This window comes from Palaemon carinicauda, chromosome 27 (assembly GCF_036898095.1).
Source record: "Palaemon carinicauda isolate YSFRI2023 chromosome 27, ASM3689809v2, whole genome shotgun sequence".
In the NCBI taxonomy this organism is placed as follows: Eukaryota; Metazoa; Arthropoda; class Malacostraca; order Decapoda; family Palaemonidae; genus Palaemon; species Palaemon carinicauda.
In genome coordinates, this window is record NC_090751.1 from 82,591,002 (window position 1) to 82,611,391 (window position 20,390).

Here is a 20,390-nt window from a genome sequence, read left to right on the forward strand (position 1 = left end):
CTACTGTACTATGATTGTTTAGTGGCTATTTTATTCTTGGTAAGGGTAGAAGAGACTCTAGCTATGATCAGCTGCTCTTCTAGGAGAATTTAAGACACTCCAAAATCAAACCATTGTTTTCTAGTCTTGGGTAGTGCCATAGCTTCTGTACCATGGTGTTCCACTACCTTAAGTTAAAGCTCTCTTGCTTGAGGGTACATTCAGGTACATTATGCTATTGTTTCCTTGTTTCCTTTCCCCACGGGGCAATTTTCCTTGTTGGAGCCCTTGGGGTTAAAGCATCCTGCTTTTCCAACTAGTGTTTCAGCTGAGTTAGTAATAATGATCGTGTACTTCCTGAGGGCATCATTAGTCGGGTATATACCTACTTATCATCTTAAAGATAAAGGTGTCTGGTTTCAGTTCCAGTTTCATCAGAATATATGCTCACCCAAACGCCAGCCCATCAAGCCAACCCCCCACTATGGTGCCAAACCACAGCAGTGGCCTTCTCAGTAAACAGCTTGAACGGTCTTGGGCTGGGATCGATCTGCTGCCATGCGAATGCTAGGCGAACGTGTTACCACTGTATTAGCCAGAAGGTTATTGCGTCAGCAATACTTTGAAGGTGCTCTGCCAACCTAACTTCATCATATATGAAACCAGAATTTTTATTTTACATTCAAAAATTACCCGAAACCAAATATGCCAGAATGTTGGATTTTATCAAGGGGTCATAAATGGTTTTCGGAGGAATGTTATTTGTTCGAAAACTCGTCCTTTATTTTAAGTGAAATGTTGGATTGAGAAGATTAATAGCATATTAACACGAGGCTCTTTTCATTATTTATGTGCTACTCATCTGTTTAATATTGCTATTCTGTACGTATATTATATATATATATATATATATATATATATATATATATATATATATATATATATATATATATGGGTGTGTGTATATGTATGTATTCCTTATACACTCGGCTACACTATTCTATCATGATTCTCTTCCTCTTGTCCTATTTAAGTTATTTTAGTTTATGTATGAAAAATCTAATTTAATGTTGTTACTGTTCTTAAATTGTTTCAATTATTCATTACTTCTCATAGTTTATTTATTTCCTTATTTCCTTTCCTTACTGGGCTATATTTCCCTATTGGAGCCCTTGGGCTTGTGGTATCCTGCTTCTCCAACTTATAATAACAGTAACACCACTATTTACGTATCGCATAATGGCTGCTGGTGTATTCCCCGTATGCTGGAGTCCTTGCAAATTAATCTTCAGTGTCTGATTGTATTTCTGTTGAAAATTAGATTGTTACATATTCTTTGTCCCTATTTAGGAGTTGTTATTATTAGCACTTACGTTATAAGTCAGGGTCCAGATCACTTAGCCTACGTTTGAAAGGAAACATTTGATCAAATGTCGTTTTTCCACTATAAAGTTGTGATTTCCAGAATTTTACCAGGATTTTAAGGGTATTTACTTAGAATTCAAGGAAATTTAATGAGAATTCTCGGAAATTTATTAGGATTTCAGGGATATTTACTAAGAATGTGAGGAAATAAATGCATGTATGTATCATGTATCTACCTTACACACACACACACACAAATATATATATATATTGAGAGAGAGAGAGAGAGAGAGAGAGAGGAGAGAGAGAGAGAGAGAGAGAGAGAGAGAGAGAGAGAGTCAAAATGCTCAGTGTTGGGATGCGAAATAGACCCTACAGGAGTAGGCTACCGTCAGCTGGAGATGTTTTGGCCTCTACAAAAAGGTTAGAGAGAGAGAGAGAGAGCTCGCCCCGGGGGAAGGGGAGAATACGTTGGGAGAGAGAGAGGGGATGGGATGCATCATTGAGAATTAGGTTTAGGAGGGAGTCTACTGTCCCCCCCCCCCCCCTGGCGTCCCTATGTCCGGGGTGGGGCGTTTAGGAATAGCATCCATCGTTTGGTGGCTCCGTTCTCCGAGAAATGACCGACATGAGTAATGAGGGAAATGAAGGGAGTGGACGGAAGAGGGAAATGCGGGGGAAAAAAAGGGTGGTGGTCATGATTTAAGTATTGGGGTGATATGGAGGAAATGAGAAATGAGAGCGAAGAACCGAGAGAAATGATCGAATGGTAGAGGGAAATGAAAAGGCCGGGTGGTTTTACTTAGTGTGAAATTGAAGTGGAGTACTGTACTGTCTTGTACCTCGACTGTGGAACTGGAAAACACACTCGGTCAATCAATCAGCTTTAATAAGTTCCCTGGTTGCATTTAGAGTAAGTCGCGATATTTCAAAACAAAATCCCGTATTAAAAAAAGGAGCTCATTTGATTGAAGAACGGAAAAAAAGGATCTCGTTTGACTGCAAGACAGACAAAAGTATTGTTTCTCAACCAAAAAAAAAAAATATGTATTCCTTTTATTTTTTGCTTGTGGTCAAAATTGGTTTTCGAATATTCTAATCTAATTTAGGTTTACAGATTGCGTTGGGATTTCTCGTTTTCAAACCACCCAATTTGTTTCAAAAATTCTTGTGTATATTTTTTTTTCTTTCGTATTTCTATTCTGATCAAAGTCCTTTTGGGACTTGCAATGGCAAAATCAATATTTTTAAGTATTTCACACCCACACATACACTTATTTATTTATATATATATATATATATATATATATATATATATATATATATATATATATATATAAATTAACACACACACACCACCTCTGTTAAAGTACATTGTAAAAAACCTGAAGTTAATTAGTGCTCTTTAAATTAATATTTTATTAATTAACTCTGTTTCTTTCATTATACGTAAGTGCTTTTGGTGATGATAATAATGGCTACGATCATAATAGTGATACTGACATTTCTCTTAGTAATTACTGATTATTGATTTATTGTATATATTTTTTAAAAATATTTCAGCACAGCTTGAATTTTTTTTTTGTGTGTGTGTGTATAGAAATGGCTAATATTTCGATTCTTTATTTTACCCCTCTTAACGTATTTACATAAATATTCAATATATATATATATATATATATATATATATATATATATATATATATATATATAGATAGATAGATAGATAGATAGATAGATATATATATATATATATATATATATATATATATATATTATTATTATTATTATTATTATGTGAACTACAACCATAGTTTGAAAAGCAAGATGCTATAAGCCCTGGGCTCCAACAGGGAAAATAGCCCAGTGAGGTAAGGAACTAGGGAAATAAGTAAACGATATGAGAAAAAAATTAACAATAGAATATTTTGAAAATAGTAATAACATAAAAACAGATCCTTTATACACAAACTATAAAAAGACTTATGTCATTTTGTTCAACATAAAAACATTTGTTGCAAGTTTGAACTTTTGAAGGTCTACTGATTCAACAACCCGATTAGGAAGATCATTCCACAAATTGGTCACAGCTGGAATAAAACTTCTAGAATACTGTGTAGTATTGAGCCTCATGATGGAGAAAGCTTGACTAATAGTGTATAAATTGTAATAGTACAACACAAGCACCTAATTTTTCTTCCTCTTGTTTTGTTAAAGTTTTTATAGTTTATATAGGAAATATTTATTTTTAATGTTATTGTTCTTAAAATAATCTATTTTCCCATGTTTCTTTTCTTCACTGAGCTATTTTCCCAGTTTGAGCTCCTTAGCTTATAGCATCCTGCTTTTCCAACTAGGGTTTTAACTTAGCAAATAATAATAATAATAATAATTTGGACTAATGTATTTGTAAACTAATGTAAACGTTTAATGTTAAATCAAGGATAGAGGAAAAAATTGTGAATATGATAACATTTGTAACGAAATATATCCTGGTATTGAAGTTGATTATTTGCTTATATATATATATATATATATATATATATATATATATATATATATATATATATATACATATATATATATATAAATTATATATATATATATATATATATATATATATAAATTATATATATAAATATATATATATATATATATATATATAAATTATATATATATACATATATATATATATATATATATATATATATATATATATATATATATGTATATATAGATATAGATATACATATACATATACATATATACATACACACACACACAAACACACAGTTATAAGGTACACAAACACACACACTGGAATAAGGACAGGGTTCCCACCACAAATAAAATTTCTTTCATTGACATTTTATAAATATATCTGCCGAAATATGTTCGAGACTGTAGATGAGTAGCGGAAACCTTGTCTCCTTTTCTAATGGTACATTTATTTCATATTCTCCACAATCCTTAACAAACTGAATCAGTATAGCCTATACATATAGACTGTGAATCGCAAAGGCTTCGACAACTTTCAGGACGTTAATGGTGTTCGTAGAAATATCCAGGTTTTGACAGCACAACGCCAACTACAACGGCAAGAGTCGGTCTAGTCTAGCCCGGCAGAAGTTCGTAGTTTGTTGGCTGTGTCGAGACTCGAGCGTTGGACGGTTGGACTCTCTCCCCCTCTCTCCATCCCCAACCAGACAAGTCTAACCGTGCAAATATGTCTATTTCTCCCTCCCCGCTACTTATCTACCCCATCCTGGCTCCTCCTTCCACGCCCGTGGTCTCTACCGTCTCACCCTCGTCTTACGTTTGTTTATTTGTTGTTCTGACCTGGAATGTGAAATTGCTTTCTTTTCATGATGCTGTTCGGAATATAACATTAAATAAATTCTGTAGACTCGAAGACGCCCTCGCCATGTACGAATGATCGATAAAAACTACAATCCGAACTGTTATGGGTGTAAAGGTTCAACACTTTGCTGCTGTAGTCATGGTGTAAAGGTTCAAGGCTCTACTGCTGTGAGAAGGGTGTAAAGGTTCAGAGCATTGCTTCTGTAAAGGTTCAAGACTTCGCTGCTGTGGCCAGGATGTAAAGGTTCAAGGCTCTGCCGCTGTAATCTGGGTGTAAAGGTCCAAGGCTCTGGTGCTGAAGCCAGGATTAAACGGTTGAAGGCTTTGCTGCTGTAGCCAAGTTGTAAAGGTTCAAGGTTCTACTACTTTAGCCAGGGTGTAAAGGTTCAAGGCTCTGCTGCTGTAGCCAGGATGTATAGGTTCAAGGCTCTGCTGCTGTAGCCAAGATGTATAGGTTCAAGGCTCTGTTGCTGTAGACAGGGTGTAAAGGTTCAAGGCTCTGCTGCTGTACCCAGGGTGTGAAGGTTCAAGGCTCTGTTGTTATAGACAGGGTGTAAATGTTCAAGGCTCTGCTGCTGTAGCCACAGTGTATAGATTCAAGGCTCTGCTGCTGTAGCCAGGGTGTAAAGGTTCAAGGCTCTGTTGCTGTAGACAGGGTGTAAAGGTTCAAAGCTCTGCTGCTGTAGCCAGGGTGTGAAGGGTCAAGGCTCTGTTGTTATAGCCAGGGTGAAAATGTTCAAAGCTCTGCTGCTGTAGCCAGGGTGTGAAGGGTCAAGGCTCTGTTGTTATAGCCAGGGTGAAAATGTTCAAGGCTCTGCTGCTGTAGCCACAGTGTATAGATTCAAGGCTCTGCTGCTGTAGCCAGGGTGTAAATGTTCAAGGCTCTGCTGCTGTAGCCACAGTGTATAGATTCAAGGCTCTGCTGCTGTAGCCACAGTGTATAGATTCAAGGCTCTGCTGCTGTAGCCAGGGTGTAAAGGTTCAAGGCTCTGTTGCTATAGATAGGGTGTAAATGTTCAAGGCTCTGCTGCTGTAGCTAGGGTTAAAGGTCCAAGGCTTTGCTGCTGTAGCGAGGGTGTAAAGGTTCAAGGCTCTGCTGCTGTAGCTAGGGTTAAAGGTCCAAGGCTTTGCTGCTGTAGCCAGGGTGTAAATATTCAAGGCTCTGCTGCTGTAGCCAGGGTGTAAAAGTTCAAGGCTCTGCTGCTATAGCCAGAGTGTAAAGGGTCAAGGCTCTGCTGAACTACCTAGGGTTTAAAGGTTCAAGGCTCTGCTGCTGTACCAGGGTGTATAGGTTTAAGACTGCTGCTGTATTCAGGGTGTAACGGTTCAAAGCTCTGCAACTGTAGCTAGGGTGTAAAGGTTCAAGGCTCTGTTGCTATAGCTAGGGTGTCAAGGTTCAAGGCTCTGCTGCTGTAGCCAGGGTGTAAAGATTCAAGCCTCTGCTGCTGTAGCCAGGGTAAAAAGGTTCAAGGCTCTGTTGCTGTAGCTAGGGTGTCAAAGTTCAAAGCTCTGCTGCTGTAGCCAGGGTGACAAGGTTCAAGGCTCTGCGGCTGTGGCCAGGGTGTAAAGATTCAAGCCTCAGCTGCTGTAGCCAGGGTGTAAAGGTTTAAGGCTCTGTTGCTGTAGCTAGGGTCTCAAGGTTCAAGGCTCTGTTGCTGTAGCTAGGGTCTCAAGGTTCAAGGCTCTGTTGCTGTAGCCAGGGTGTCAAGGTTCAAGGGTCTGCTGCTGTAGCCAGGGTGTCAAGGTTCAAGGGTCTGCTGCTGTAGCCAGGGTGTAAAGATTTAAGCCTCTGCTGCTGTAGCCAGGGTGTAAAGATTTAAGCCTCTGCTGCTGTAGCCAGGGTGAAAAGGTTCAAGGCTCTGTTGCTGTAGCCAGGGTGTAAAGGTTCAAGGCTCTGCTGAAGTACCCAGGGTTTAAAGGTTCAAGGCTCTGCTGCTGCAACCAGGCATATAGGTTTAAGATTCTGCTGCTATATTCAGGGTGTAAAGGTTCAAAGCTCTGCAACTGTAGTTAGGGTGTGAAGGTTCAAGACTCTGTTGCTATAGCTAGGGTGTCAAGGTTCAAGGCTCTGCTGCTGTAGCCAGGGCGTAAAAATTCAAGCCTCTGCTGCTGTAGCCAGGGTGAAAAGGTTCAAGGCTCTGTTGCTGTAACTAGGGTGTCAAGGTTCAGGGCTCTGCAGTTGTAGCCAGGAGGGTAAAGATTCAAGCCTCTGGTGCTGTAGCCAGGGTGTCAAGGTTCAAGACTGTTGCTATAGCTAGGGTGTCAAGGTTGAAGGCTCTGCTGCTGTAGCCATTTTTCGGTACGTATTCACGAAAAGCTAACTTCACCAGTCTGTAGCTCAGACGAACACTGCCACTGCCACATTAATGTCGGGTTGGTGCACAATGCGTTATTTGGAAGAGGCGGTAGGAGGCAGCATTAGCAGAGTTGAGGATTAGTGATAATTGTTCATAGGTAAAATTTGACTTGCTATGCTTTTCTTTGTTTGTAATTTCATATTTTTGTAGATTTTCCTCCGTATATTACATATCAGCAGTTTTCGTAAGCAGATAAACTTGGCATTGTGTTGATGAAATGAATTGTTACGTGAATGAATCATTAAGGGAAGACATGATAACTTTGCATTTAATCTGATACACTGGTTGAATACTGTGTGTTTGTTTGTTTGTTAGTTCATGCCCCCCCCCCCCCCGTTTAAATGTTATAATGTTTATATATATGCCATCACCGCTTTTTAAAAGGCTGACTTTCGATGTGAAAAGTATGATGGAGTGTTTGATGACACACCCAGGCAGTGGAGATTGGAGGGTGAGGTTTCGCCTTTGTGATTATCAATAATTGGTAGTATTGCAGCCAACATACAGGAGGAAAGTTTCCAGATGTTGCTAGATTTCCGTGTATGACCTCTTTTTATTTGCATTATTTTTTATTTCACCTTATCTGTAAGTTAAGTTTGTCTCGTGTTTCAACATATTGTGACATTGGCATTGTTTTTCTCAACCAATAATGTGGTTATTGTAGGGATTCATGTTCAAGTAATTACGTATCCAATGTAGTTGTACCCTCCGGTGGTGTCGCCATGGTTACGACAGACTACTCTCCTATTGGTCGGCTGGTATAGGACGAAGCTCCTGATTGGTCAGGGGAAGGACGCACATTCACATGCAGAGCAAGTGCTTATAGCGTGAATTTTTGAAACCCGTTTCAATTTCTTACGAATTCATTTCTATTCCAGCCATGCGCGACTGTTTTCTTTTATTTCAATCCAACCACATAAATGTTAGATACTTTGTTGATGTGCTGGTATGACTTACTAAACTCAGATAAGTAAAGTAATGGTGTTAATAATGTTTCATAATGCGAATAGTGGCTACTCGACGTTTCCCAAGTCGTTAGCATTTCCTTTTTGCCAAATGTTCCACTACTAAGCAACGCTATTATAGTTATCTATTTTAGAGCTTGACAGATATTTTGACTTTTTTTTTTCATTATTCAGACAGCGTTGTGAAATGGTTTTATTTTGTAACTAAAAGATAATACCAATTTAGTATATTATTAAAAGTCAGTATTGAATAGTTTTACACCCTCCGGGAATTCATGGGGTCTTGTGACGTGCAATTGGATATCGACTGTTGACATTTGTTTGGGTGATATTTAATTTTCAATAACCTTCGGTCACTGGTCTTTAAATAGCTTGTTCAAACTCCGCAAACTAACTTGCATGATATAATTTATATCTGAAGGACTCTCTCTCTCTCTCTCTCTCTCTCTCTCTCTCTCTCTCTCTCTCTCTCTCTCTCTCCAAAACTTCCTTATAAGTAAGAGCCCTTACCTCTGCTCTTAAGAAGTTTTTCCAAATTCAAGTGGTCTGGTTTCTCATGATCCCGTCTGTATTATTATTATTATTATTATTATTATTATTATTATTATTATTATTATTATTATTATTATACACCTTTCTTATGCACAATTTCCATTATGTTCTCCTTGAGGGAACAATATTTGGTACTGAACTCTCTCTTCCTGGTGCTACCCAAATTTGAAATTATTTTTATAATCTTCCATCTTTTCAGAGGCTTACTCTGTTGACATTGCAGATGTCTCACTGACTAATTAAAAATAATATCCATACAAAAATTATAATCTAAAGTTGATGTACTACATCTTTTAGGTGCTATAGGCAAGATGCTAAAAACAATATGGATTGGAAATATTTAAGTGTCTGGTATCAAGAAATTTTTCGAATTTTATAATGCTCTGAACCCAACACTATTGAATTTTAAGTTTTTAAGAAAAAAATCTGCTGTGGATTGCTTTGAAGTTAAGAAATTAAACCAATTAGTCTGTCCGTTCCTTTGGAGAGAGGAGATTTGAAGCTCGGTCTATTTTTAATGAGATGTTTCGTGGCCGGTTAAGAGAGAGAGAGAGAGAGAGAGAGAGAGAGAGAGAGAGAGAGAGAGAGAGAGAGAGAGAGAGATAGATTCCAGTACTGCCAAGGAAAGACGTTTTCTCTTTTGTTTTTACCCATATGCTTACTCTAGTCGCGGTCTCAATGTATTTATTATTATTATTACTAGTTAAGCTACAACCATAGAAATAAGTCCAAGTGCTCTAATAGGGAAAAATATCCCAGTGAGGAAAGAAAATAAGTAAATAAATAAACGATATGAAAAATAATAAACAATTAAAATAAGATATTAAAAAAACAATAGTCTATTGGACAGGCGTTCAAGCCCGATAGGTGTATGTAGTGTCTGCAGTCTCACCACCTTTGTGAGATAGGGGTGGTGGATTTTGAGGGTAGTCTAAAGGCCTACCTGTTGAATCATTAGGCGCCATTGCCTGACCCTCCTTGGTCCTAAGTGGCCGCTTATCATGTGTATATAGCGTTTCTTCCTCTTAAGTTTTTATTTTGATTAAACGTACATATTTTATTTCTCGTTCATACTTTGGCCAAAGTTGAATGAATACCTTGAAGGGTTGTGGTGGCTGATATGGTAACGTCCCTGACTGGTGAATTTCAGACCTGGGTTCAAGTCCCGCTCAAACTCTTGGTCGCTGCAACCTCACTATCCTTTTGAGCTAAGGATTTGGGGTTTGGGAGAGCTTATAGGTCTATCTCCTTAGTCATCGGCAACCATTGCCTGGCCCTCCCTGATCCTAACTTGGTGGAGAGCGGGCTTGGGCGTGTGTATATATATATATATATATATATATATATATATATATATATATATATATATATATAGATATATATATGGTAAGTCTCTAGGGCATTGTCCTGCTTGATAGGGCAATCTCAGTTTCCCTTGCCTGTGCCATTCATAAGCGGACTTTAAACCTTAAAATGAGTGATCTGGTTGAATTGCCAAGTGAACTAGTCTTTTGTTATTTTTCTCCCGTGTCTAATATCTCTTTAAATTGGACAAACACACAATTAAATATGACTTTTCAATATTATGCTGTTGTAGAATCCATCTGTGCTTGCAGTTATTATTTTTATTTGGGTCACCTGAAGATCTGCCTTGCTTACTTTAAGAGTAACTGCCTTTCTGGAACATGTACTGCAGGGGAACTCTACTCTGTACAGGACCTTTCATAATTCATTTTATCATATACATTCCAAGGCATTTAGCATTTCACATATTGTTCGTTTATTGTTTAATCCACATTATAGAAGCACTTAAGAAAACACGAAAGTCTTCACTTTTCTCTTGAGGATGTCTAGTGGGAGCTTGTCGTATAATCTTGGAGCCCCAAATCTGAAAGCTCTAGAACCTGCAGTAGACACATATATATCTTGGCTGCAATAATTCGAAATCCACCGAAACTCTTCTCGTGATAGTAAAGAGTAATAAAACTATCAAATCATATATTGGCAGTTATTTATTGAAACCCACGATAACACCCTAAACGTGAACTTTTTACAGAGAACATTATACAGTGGTATGTTCACTCAACTTATCAAATGCCTTTTTAGACTAAAGGGGCACTCAGTAGAGCGCAGACCTCCGCTGTGGCAGCTTATTTCTCGACCTTTTGCATGACCTTGACCTTTGACCTTAACAAGTATTAATTGGCGTGGATTATCATACACTCTAATATGAAGCAAGTTTGAAGTCTGTGACAACTATGTCCAAACTTATGGCTGATTACGTGAATTGGACATTTTGCTTGACCTTAACCTTTAACCTTGACCTTCCAAAATTTGGTCATTTTCTGCAGTTAATCCCTGCAAGTTTCATTACTCTACGATTGAAATAGTGGCCATGAAGAAGCTATTCACAAACAAACATGCACATCCAAACACAAACAGAGGGTAATACATAACCTCCTTCCAAATTCGTTGGCGGAGGTTAAAATTTGTCATGCACATGAATGGCTGGGAAGAATTTTAACAGGTCTCTTTTCGCAGCCACGATTCGTTCTTTTTTATACTAATCCCAGCACCGCCTAACGTCACTAGATTTGCTTTGAAGTAGAAAGCATGTATTCCCCCCTCAAAAAAAGTTGTTGCAGTCAAATGAAGTCTTATCAGACCATTTATTTAGAATTCTCTCTCTCTCTCTCTCTCTCTCTCTCTCTCTCTCTCTCTCTCTCTCTCTCTCTCTCGCCAATTTGTTCACTCCAGTGAAACGTGTGAAACATGAACAGTCCAAAATTATCCAGTCCTTATATTTGATTATTTCATATTGACAACACACCAACCCATTACTAGTCAAGGACAGCCTGAAGATCCGCCACCCTAAACTTCTTCTTACCATCATCATCATCATCATCATCATCATCATCATCGCGACAGCCCAAGTTGGAAAAGCAGTAAGGGACCCAACAGAAAAAAAAAAAAAAAAAAACTCGGTTAAAAAAATTTGTCTTATTCCAGCTGTGGTTAGATTATGGAATGATCTTCCTGGTCCTCAGTTGAATTGGTATTGATATTATTATCATCATCATCATCATCATCAAAGCTACAACCCATGTTGGAAAAGCAGTAGGATATAATCCCAAGGGACACAACAAAAAAAAGAAAAAAAAAAAACTTTTATTCCACCTGTGACCAGGTTGTGGAATGATCTTCCTAATCAGGTAGTTAAATCGGTAGAACTTTAAAAGTACAAACTTGCAGCAAGTATTTTTATGTTGAACAGGCTAACGCAAGTCTTTTTATAGTTTATGTATGAAGGATATGTTTTGATATTACTATTCTTCAAATAGTTTATACTGTTCATTATTTCTCATATAATTTATTTCCTTATTTCCTTTCCTCACTGGGTTATTTTTCCCTGTTGGAGCTGGGCTAGGAGTAATTATGATAATAAACTACATAAAAAATATTATATGAATACAATACATGAGAAGTAATGAATAATGAATATATATTTTTAAGATTATCATTATAATTATTATTATTACTATTATTATTATTATTATTATTATAATTACTTGCTAAGCTACACCTAGTTGGAAAAGCAGGGTGCTATATGCCGAGGGGCCCCAACAGGGAAAATAGCCCAGTGAGGAAAGGAAACAAAGAAAATTTTTTTTTAAGAAAAGTAACATTAAAATAAATATTTCTTATATAAACTATAAAAACTGTAACAAAACAAGAGCATGAGAAATTAGATAGAATAGTGAACCCGAGAGTACCTTCAAGCAAGAGAAATCTAACCCAAGACAGTGGGAGACCATGGTACAGAGGCTATGGCACTACCCAAGACTCGAGAACAATGGATTGATTTGGGAGTGTCCTTCTCCAAGAAGAGCTGCTGTCTCTTCTACCCTTACCAAGAGGAAAGTAGCCACTGAATATTTACAGTGCGGTATTTAAGTTTTAACCCCCTGGGTAAAGAAGAATTGTTTGGTAATCTCAGTGTTGTCAGATTATGAGGACAGAGAAGAATCTATAAAGAATATGCCAGACTATTTGGTGTAAGTGTAGGCAAAGGGAAACTGACCCGCAACCAGAGAGAAGGATCCAATGTACTACTGTCTGGCCAGTCAAAAGACCCCAGAACTCTATAGCGGTAGTATCTCAACGGTTTATATAGATCTATTATATATAAACTACGAAGAGAGACTCATGTTAGCCTGTTCCATGTAAAAACATTGGCTGAAGGTTTGATCCTCTGAAGTTCCACAGTTTCAACTACCTGACCAAGTAGATCATTCCACAATCTGGTCACAGGTAGAATAAAACTTCTACAATACCCTGTAAGCATGTTGACATCGTACTGAATTGCCAGTGTAGTTTTGATTGGCCTCTGATTTGCCAGTGTAGTTTTGATTGCCCTCTAAATTTCCTGTGTAGGTTTGATTGTCCTCTAAATTGCCAGTGTAGTTTTGATTTGCCTCTGAATTGCTAGTGTAGTTTTGATTAGCTAATGAAATGCCAGTGTAGTTTTGATTGTCCTCTAAATAGCCAGTGTAGTTTTGATTGGCCTCTGAGTTGCCAGTGTAGTTTTGATTGTCCTATGAATTGCCTGTGTAATTGTAATTGGCCTCTTAATAGCCAGTGTAGTTTTGATTGTCCTCTGAGTTGCCAGTGTAGTTTTGATTGTCCTATGAATTGCCTGTGTAATTGTGATTGGCCTCTAAATAGCCAGTGTAGTTTTGATTGGCCTCTGAGTTGGCAGTGTAGTTTTGATTGTTCTTTGAATTGCCAATGTAATTTTGATTGGCCTCTTGATAGCCAGTGTAGTTTTGATTGTCCTCTGAGTTGCCAGTGTAGTTTTGATTGTCCTCTGAATTGCCAATGTAATTTTGATTGGCCTCTGAGTTGCCAGTGTAATTTTTATTAGCCTCTGAATTGCCAGTGTAGTTTTGATTGGCCTCTAAATAGCCAGTGTAGTTTTGATTGGCCTTTAAATAGCCAGTGTAGTTTTGATTGGCCTTTAAATTGCCTATGTAGTTTTGATTGGTCTGAATTGCCTATGTAGTTTTGATTGGTCTGAATTGCCAATGTAGTTTTGATTGGCCTCTAAATTGCCAGTGTAATTTTGATTGGCCTCTGAATTGCCAGTGTAGTTTTGATTGGCCTCTAAATTGCCAGTGTACTTTTGATTAGCCTCGAAATTGCCAGTGTAATTTGGATTGTCCTCAGAATTGCCAGTGTAGTTTTGATTGGCCTATAAATTGCCAGTACAATTTTGATTGTCCTCAGAATTGCCAGTGTAGTTTTGATTGTCCTCTGAATTGCCAGTGTAGTTTTGATTGGCCTCTAAATTGCTAGTGTAATTTTGATTAGTCTCTAAATTGCCAGTGTAGTTTTGATTGGCCTCTAAATTGCCAGTGTAATTTTGATTGTCCTCAGAATTGCCAATGTAGTTTTGATTGTCTAAATTGCCAGTGTAGTTTTGATTGGCCTCTAGATTGCTAGCGTAATTTTGATTAGCCTCTAAGTTGACAGTGTAGTTTTGATTGTCTTCTAAATTGCTAGTGTAGTATTGAGTTGTCCTCCTAAATCTGCTTCCGTGTTGAGTAATGTGCGTTCCTCCTCCTCTTCTTATTTCCCAGGTGTGTTGCTGTGGTTAGATGATGAGTGAGATCAAAGAGCCGTCTCATGAGCATACTCAACACCAACAGGAACAGTCGCAGCAGCAGCAGCAACAACAACAGCAGCAGCAGCAACAGCCGTCTCCTGCACAGCCACCGCCTCCGAGTCCTCTTCATCAGCAGCATACGATCACTACCTTAGTCCCTATGCAAGCAGCTGCCACCGCTCAGCCTATTGTGCCTCAGGGCTCTCCACAGGTAAACAGGCTGCCTGCCTGTAGTGCTTAATTACACAGGGCCTACTGTTGCTTGTTCTCCTGACCTACAGTATCAGTAGGGTTGCTCTCGTGTCCTATGGAGTTGCTCTCCCTGTCTCCCATTGCTCTCATTATCGTCTCTTTTTTTTTTTTTTTTTTTTTTTGTTATTTGCAGTTTGGTCAGCTGTTAAAAATGAATATGTTGCCTTTGTCTTTCATTGTTATTAACATTAATAAATTATGTTAAATAAATATATATATATATATATATATATATATATATATATATATATTATATATATATATATATATATATATATATATATATATATATATATATATATATATCTGTGTGTGTGTGTGTGTGTGTAAATATATGTAAAATGACCGCATAGAAAAGGAAATTGAAAGGATAAGATTTCATTTTTCCCCGTGGTTATTTTGCAACTGAGCATCATCATCCATTGCTAGTTTACTGCAGGACAAAGGCCTCAGACATGTTCTTCCACTCGCATCTGTTTACAGATTTTCTTAGTCAGTCTATACCCGCAAATTTTCATAGATCGTCAATCCATCCTCTTCTCCCTCATTCCCTGCTTTGTTTGCAATCTCTAGTGACTCATTCTGTTATTCTTAATGTCCATCGACTGTCTCATTCTCATTATTTGAACTGCCCTTGTCCATTTCTCTTCCTTACATGTTATTGGAATATCCTCTATTTTATATTGGTATCGTATCCATGTTGCTCTTTATCTGTCTCTTACTGTTATTCCCGTCGTTATTCTTTCCATAGCTCTTTGAGTTGTAAGTAGCTTATGTTTTAAGTCTTTAGTAAGGCTCCACGTTTCTGATGCACAAGTTAATACTGGTAGGACCATCTAATTGAAGCCTTTTCTTTTTAGAGAAAGTGTCTTTATAATCTCATTTTATTTACCAAAAGCGGTATCATGTCTTGGGGAAACACTTACTGTCTCTCCTTAGTACTTATAATCATTAACAATTTCTAGAGGTTTGTTCATAAACCCTTATTTGTTGTCTCTTCATATTCATTGAACCGCATCTTAGTTTTACTCTTATTCATTTTCACTCCTTCAGTTTTGCTTTATTCAAATCTTCCATTATCTTTTCCAATTCCTCCCATGATTTACTAAAGACAGCTATGTCCTCTGGAAATCTTAAATTGTTAATGTATTCCCATTATGTTAATTCCTACATTTTCCCAATCTAGGTTTTTAAAAACTACTTCTAGGCATGCTGTAAATAATTAAGGAGAGATGGGGTCTCCTTGTCTAACTCCTTTCTCGTCAGAATTTTTCACCATCTTAATGTAGTTGCAGGATTGCTGAACTTCCTACAGAGATATATTCAAGTGTTCTAACATAAGATACTGTACATCTATTCCTTACCTTTGAAGTACTTTCATTACTGCAGAAGTTTTAACAGTACCAAAAGCTTTCTCATGTATGTAAATACCATACAGTTTGGCATGTCATACTCTGAAAGAAATTTTTATATACTTTATATTATCGTTTTGGATAACAACATTCACCCAAGAGTGGCTAAGCTCATCAGTTTCATCACGAATGTCAAGATAGAATATCATTATTTAAAGTTAATTTGAAAATCTTATCAGAAAAAAATATCTAGTCTTCTGTACTACTAAGAGTTAAGAACAGATAGAAATAAAGTGTAATCTAAGATTAAATTCTATTATTAACAGTAAGTATTCAAAGCCCTTAAAGTTCACTCCCTGCCCCTCTATGGGGGTTAAAGGAATCCAAGAGATAGGACATTTTAGGGTGGGGCCATGACAGATGGGCTCTCCCCGAAGTCCAGAAATCATAAATTTTTTTTTTTTTTTTTCAAATTCGTTGATATCAGCTGTATATAGTTGCTTATTATCGTCATTATTATAATTCAGAAATCTTTATCTGTATCCAATACTGAAACCGCATTTCACTGTGTCATTCCAGGTAGGCCAACAACAGGCGGTGCCCCAAGCAACGATGACACAAGTTATGCAGCAGGGCCCACAGCCGGCACATTCACCCCATGCAGTGGCCAGTAGCATGACTCCCCAGTCACCACAGGTAAGACACCATTCTCTCTCTCTCTCTCTCTCTCTCTCTCTCTCTCTCTCTCTCTCTCTCTCTCTCTCTCTCTCTCTCTCTCTCTCTCTCTTTGTTGGATTACCACTAGGTTAGAGAAATTACAATAAAGTATGAGTGATCTTGAGATTTAGAATTGGTTTGATCTGAGTGAGTTAAGTTTGGAAGGAATAGAAGTCATCCTCCAAGAAGTATGGCTAACCCCACTCAGGTAGTACCATTTTCATTCTTTTTACCTATCATTAGTGTATACAATGTCCATATCAATTATTACCTAGATTAAGAAAATCTTTTTATTTTGACATTTACAAATTACACCTGCTATCACTTCCCTCTTAAAGTATATACAATCATTACTTCTATATCCTCTGTAGGGCAACCATCATCTTTATAGATAAGACAAAACATTGGGGAAACTGTCCATCGTAGACGCGAAATGTTGACGAAAGTTGGCCAGATTTGAAGAATGTGGTCCGGGCTCCGTATGAAGCCTAGACCGATCGGTCTTTGGGGAAGGTTTTATTTACAAGCTATGTTTAGGTATTGAATATGTGGGTATTATTATTATTATTATTATTATTATTATAGCTAACCTAATTGGAAAAGCAGATTGTCATAAGCCTATGGGGTTTTAATAGGGAAATCAGCTTATAGAGAGAGAGAGAGAGAGAGAGAGAGAGAGAGAGAGAGAGAGAGAGAAAGGTAACGAATAAACTATAAATGAGAAATTATCTATCTGCCATGACACCTCCCCCAATTTTAGGAAGCAGACGACATCACAAAAGAAATATCATAGTCTGCTGTATAATAACAACAGCAATAATGTTAAATAGATCAGTCATCTATAAACTATAAAACGAGATTTGTAATAGGCTGTCCAACATTGCAAGTTGCTTTCTGCTTTTCCAACTACGGCTGTCATTTGGCTAGTAATAACAATAATAAAATAAGTTTTTTTTTTTTATCGTATCTGCTACTTGAAATGACATTGCCAGATGGCTTGAGGTCCAAAAGCAAGGTTAGGTGTTTTCTATATATATATATATATATATATATATATATATATATGTGTGTGTGTGTGTGTGTGTGTGTGTGTGTGTGTGTATATATATACATGTATATTTACACACACGCACTATATATATATATATATATATATATATATATATATATATATAGTTTGTGTGTAAATATACATGTATATACACACACACACACACACATATATATATATATATATTTATATATATATATATATATATATATACAGTATATACATACATACATACATACATGTACATATATATTATGTATATATACATACATGCACACACACACACACACATATATATATATATATATATATATATGATAAATTTTGCACATTTTTACGTGTTTTTCATATCCAAATAAGCCATATATATTTTTGATACATTAATGTCTGGATTCTCTTAACGACCTCGGGATCAGAGCCCCAGGCGAAATCACACAAAGACAAGAGCTTGGCTCCGGCCGGGAATCGAACCCTGGTCGGCAAGCTTGTACAGACAGTGACTAACCCACTTGGCCAAGTGGGTTAGTCACTGTCTGTACAAGCTTGCCGACCAGGGTTCGATTCCCGGCCGGAGCCAAGCTCTTGTCTTTGTGTGATTTCGCCTGGGGCTCTGATCCCGAGGTCGTTAAGAGAATCCAGACATTAATGTATCAAAAATATATATGGCTTATTTGGATATATATATATATATATATATATATATATATATATATATATATATATATATATATATCTTCAAGCACCATGCTTCTCTCTCTCTCTCTCACACCCTGGGAGGAGACCACCTCCTACTCTCCTACCCCCGTGATTAAGGTTTCACCCCCACGGGCGAATCCTTATCTCACCCCCATAACCCCCTAGGCTCTCCCAATGCCTTGTTTTTCCATTGTTTTCCTCCCTTTCCCTTTGCTTGTGTTTCCTCTCTTGTTTTTTTTTACTCTATAGTTTTATTAAACCGGCTTTTTTTAATTTTTACTATATTTTTTAGTGTTATTAAATTTTATTTTTGTTTTTTTTTTAATATTTTAGTTTTATTTACTCTTACTAATTTTTAATATTATTTTAGTTCTATTAATCTGGCTTTTTAATTTTTTAATAATATTTTAGTTTTATTCTGCTTTATATGTTTTTACTAATATTTTATTGTTTTAAGTCAGATTCAGTTTTGACATTTTCATAATTACTTCAAAGGTATTTATAATTCTCTCTCTCTCTCTCTCTCTCTCTCTCTCTCTCTCTCTCTCTCTCTCTCTCTCTCTCAACCACGTGGCCCTACACTGTTGACTGATCGCCAGCTACTCAGCCAATATTAAAAGTCGAGACAGGCACTCAGACCCAAAATAATGATATTAATATTTATAACCTTTTGATCTAATGGGTTAGGCCTAACGGGGGATAAACCAAGGTATTATTTAGTCATAGTCGAATAATGTCCTCTGCAGATTCTCTTAGGCCGAAGGTATTATATATATATAAGTTTATATCTAGATATTATTATTATTATTGTTGTTGTTGTTTTGCGTATTTTTTAAGTTTTTATAGTTTTTACATGAAAGATTTATTTTAACGTTGGTGCGGGTCTTAAAATATTTTATTTTGATTGTTTTTTTACTTCTCGTGTAGGCCTAGTTTATTTATTTCCTTGTTTCCTTTCCTCACTGTGGTATTTTTCCTTGTTGGAGCTCTTGAGCTTATAACATCCTGCTTTTCTGACGGGTTGTAGCTTAACTTTTAATATTTATATTATCATTATTAGCTAAGCTGCAACCCTAGTTGGAAAAGTATGATGCTATAAGCCCAAGGGATCCAACAGAGAAAGTAGTCCAGTGAGAAAAGGAAATAAGTAGCAGCAAATAAACTATAATGAACAAGAAATATAACATCTTTTAAGATCAGTAACACCATTAAAATAGAACGAGCTTCCTGGTTAGTACAGTGGTAACGTATTTGCCTAGCATTCGCATGGCAGCAGATCGATCCCCGCCCCAGACCGTGAGTTTAAGCTGTTTACTTGGGAGGCCACTGCTGTGGTTGGGCACCATAATAGTGGGTTGGGCTTGTCGGTCTGACGTCCTGGTGAGCATCTTTTCTAATGAAACTGGAGCTGAAACCAGACATCTTTTACCTTTATCTTTACAAGGTGAATTGTAACGCGACTTTTAGAGATTATTTACAGTTTGTGCGTGAATTCGTACATTCGTTTTTCCCTCCAATACATTTCCCGCCAGCGGCTTTTTGAGAAATTGTCCCCTTGAGGTCATTTCTCCCCACCTCCCTCCCTCCTCCGAAGGACTCCACCGAAGGACACCTCCAGAATGTCCCCTCCCCATCCGAGTCCATTTCGCTCACAAACAACTGACCCTAAACTGATATGCCTTGGGTTTACCTCGAGAGATTCATTAGAGAGATTAAACTATTTTTGTTTAAAGGAGAGAGAGAGAGAGAGAGAGAGAGAGAGAGAGAGAGAGAGATTCAGATATAAATATCAGTATCAATCTTAATTTCTGCATAAGATTAAGTTTTCATTTTGCTACACACACACACACACACACTCACTCTCTCTCTCTCTCTCTCTCTCTCTCTCTCTCTCTCTCTCTCTCTCTCTCTCTCTCTCTCTCTATATATATATATATATATATATATATATATATATATATATATATATTTATGTATGTATGTGTGTGCGTACGTGCAAGCGCGGGCATTGTATACTATAATTATTTGAGACATATTTTCATTATATCCACACATTGTATTTAGGATTTATATTTGTAG

General features: G+C 37.0%; 1 protein-coding gene across 1 annotated transcript in view; it reads left to right on the plus strand.

Moving 5' to 3' along the window:
* Positions 1-20,390, plus strand: part of LOC137621009 (putative uncharacterized protein DDB_G0291608) — a 58,319-nt gene that overhangs the window by 29,681 nt on the left and 8,248 nt on the right. Inside the window, exons 2-3 of the mRNA XM_068351449.1 lie at positions 14,218-14,454; positions 16,427-16,543. Coding sequence (XP_068207550.1) covers positions 14,236-14,454; positions 16,427-16,543 — 336 coding nt within the window. The 5' untranslated portion in view covers positions 14,218-14,235. The remainder of the gene's footprint in view (positions 1-14,217; positions 14,455-16,426; positions 16,544-20,390) is intronic.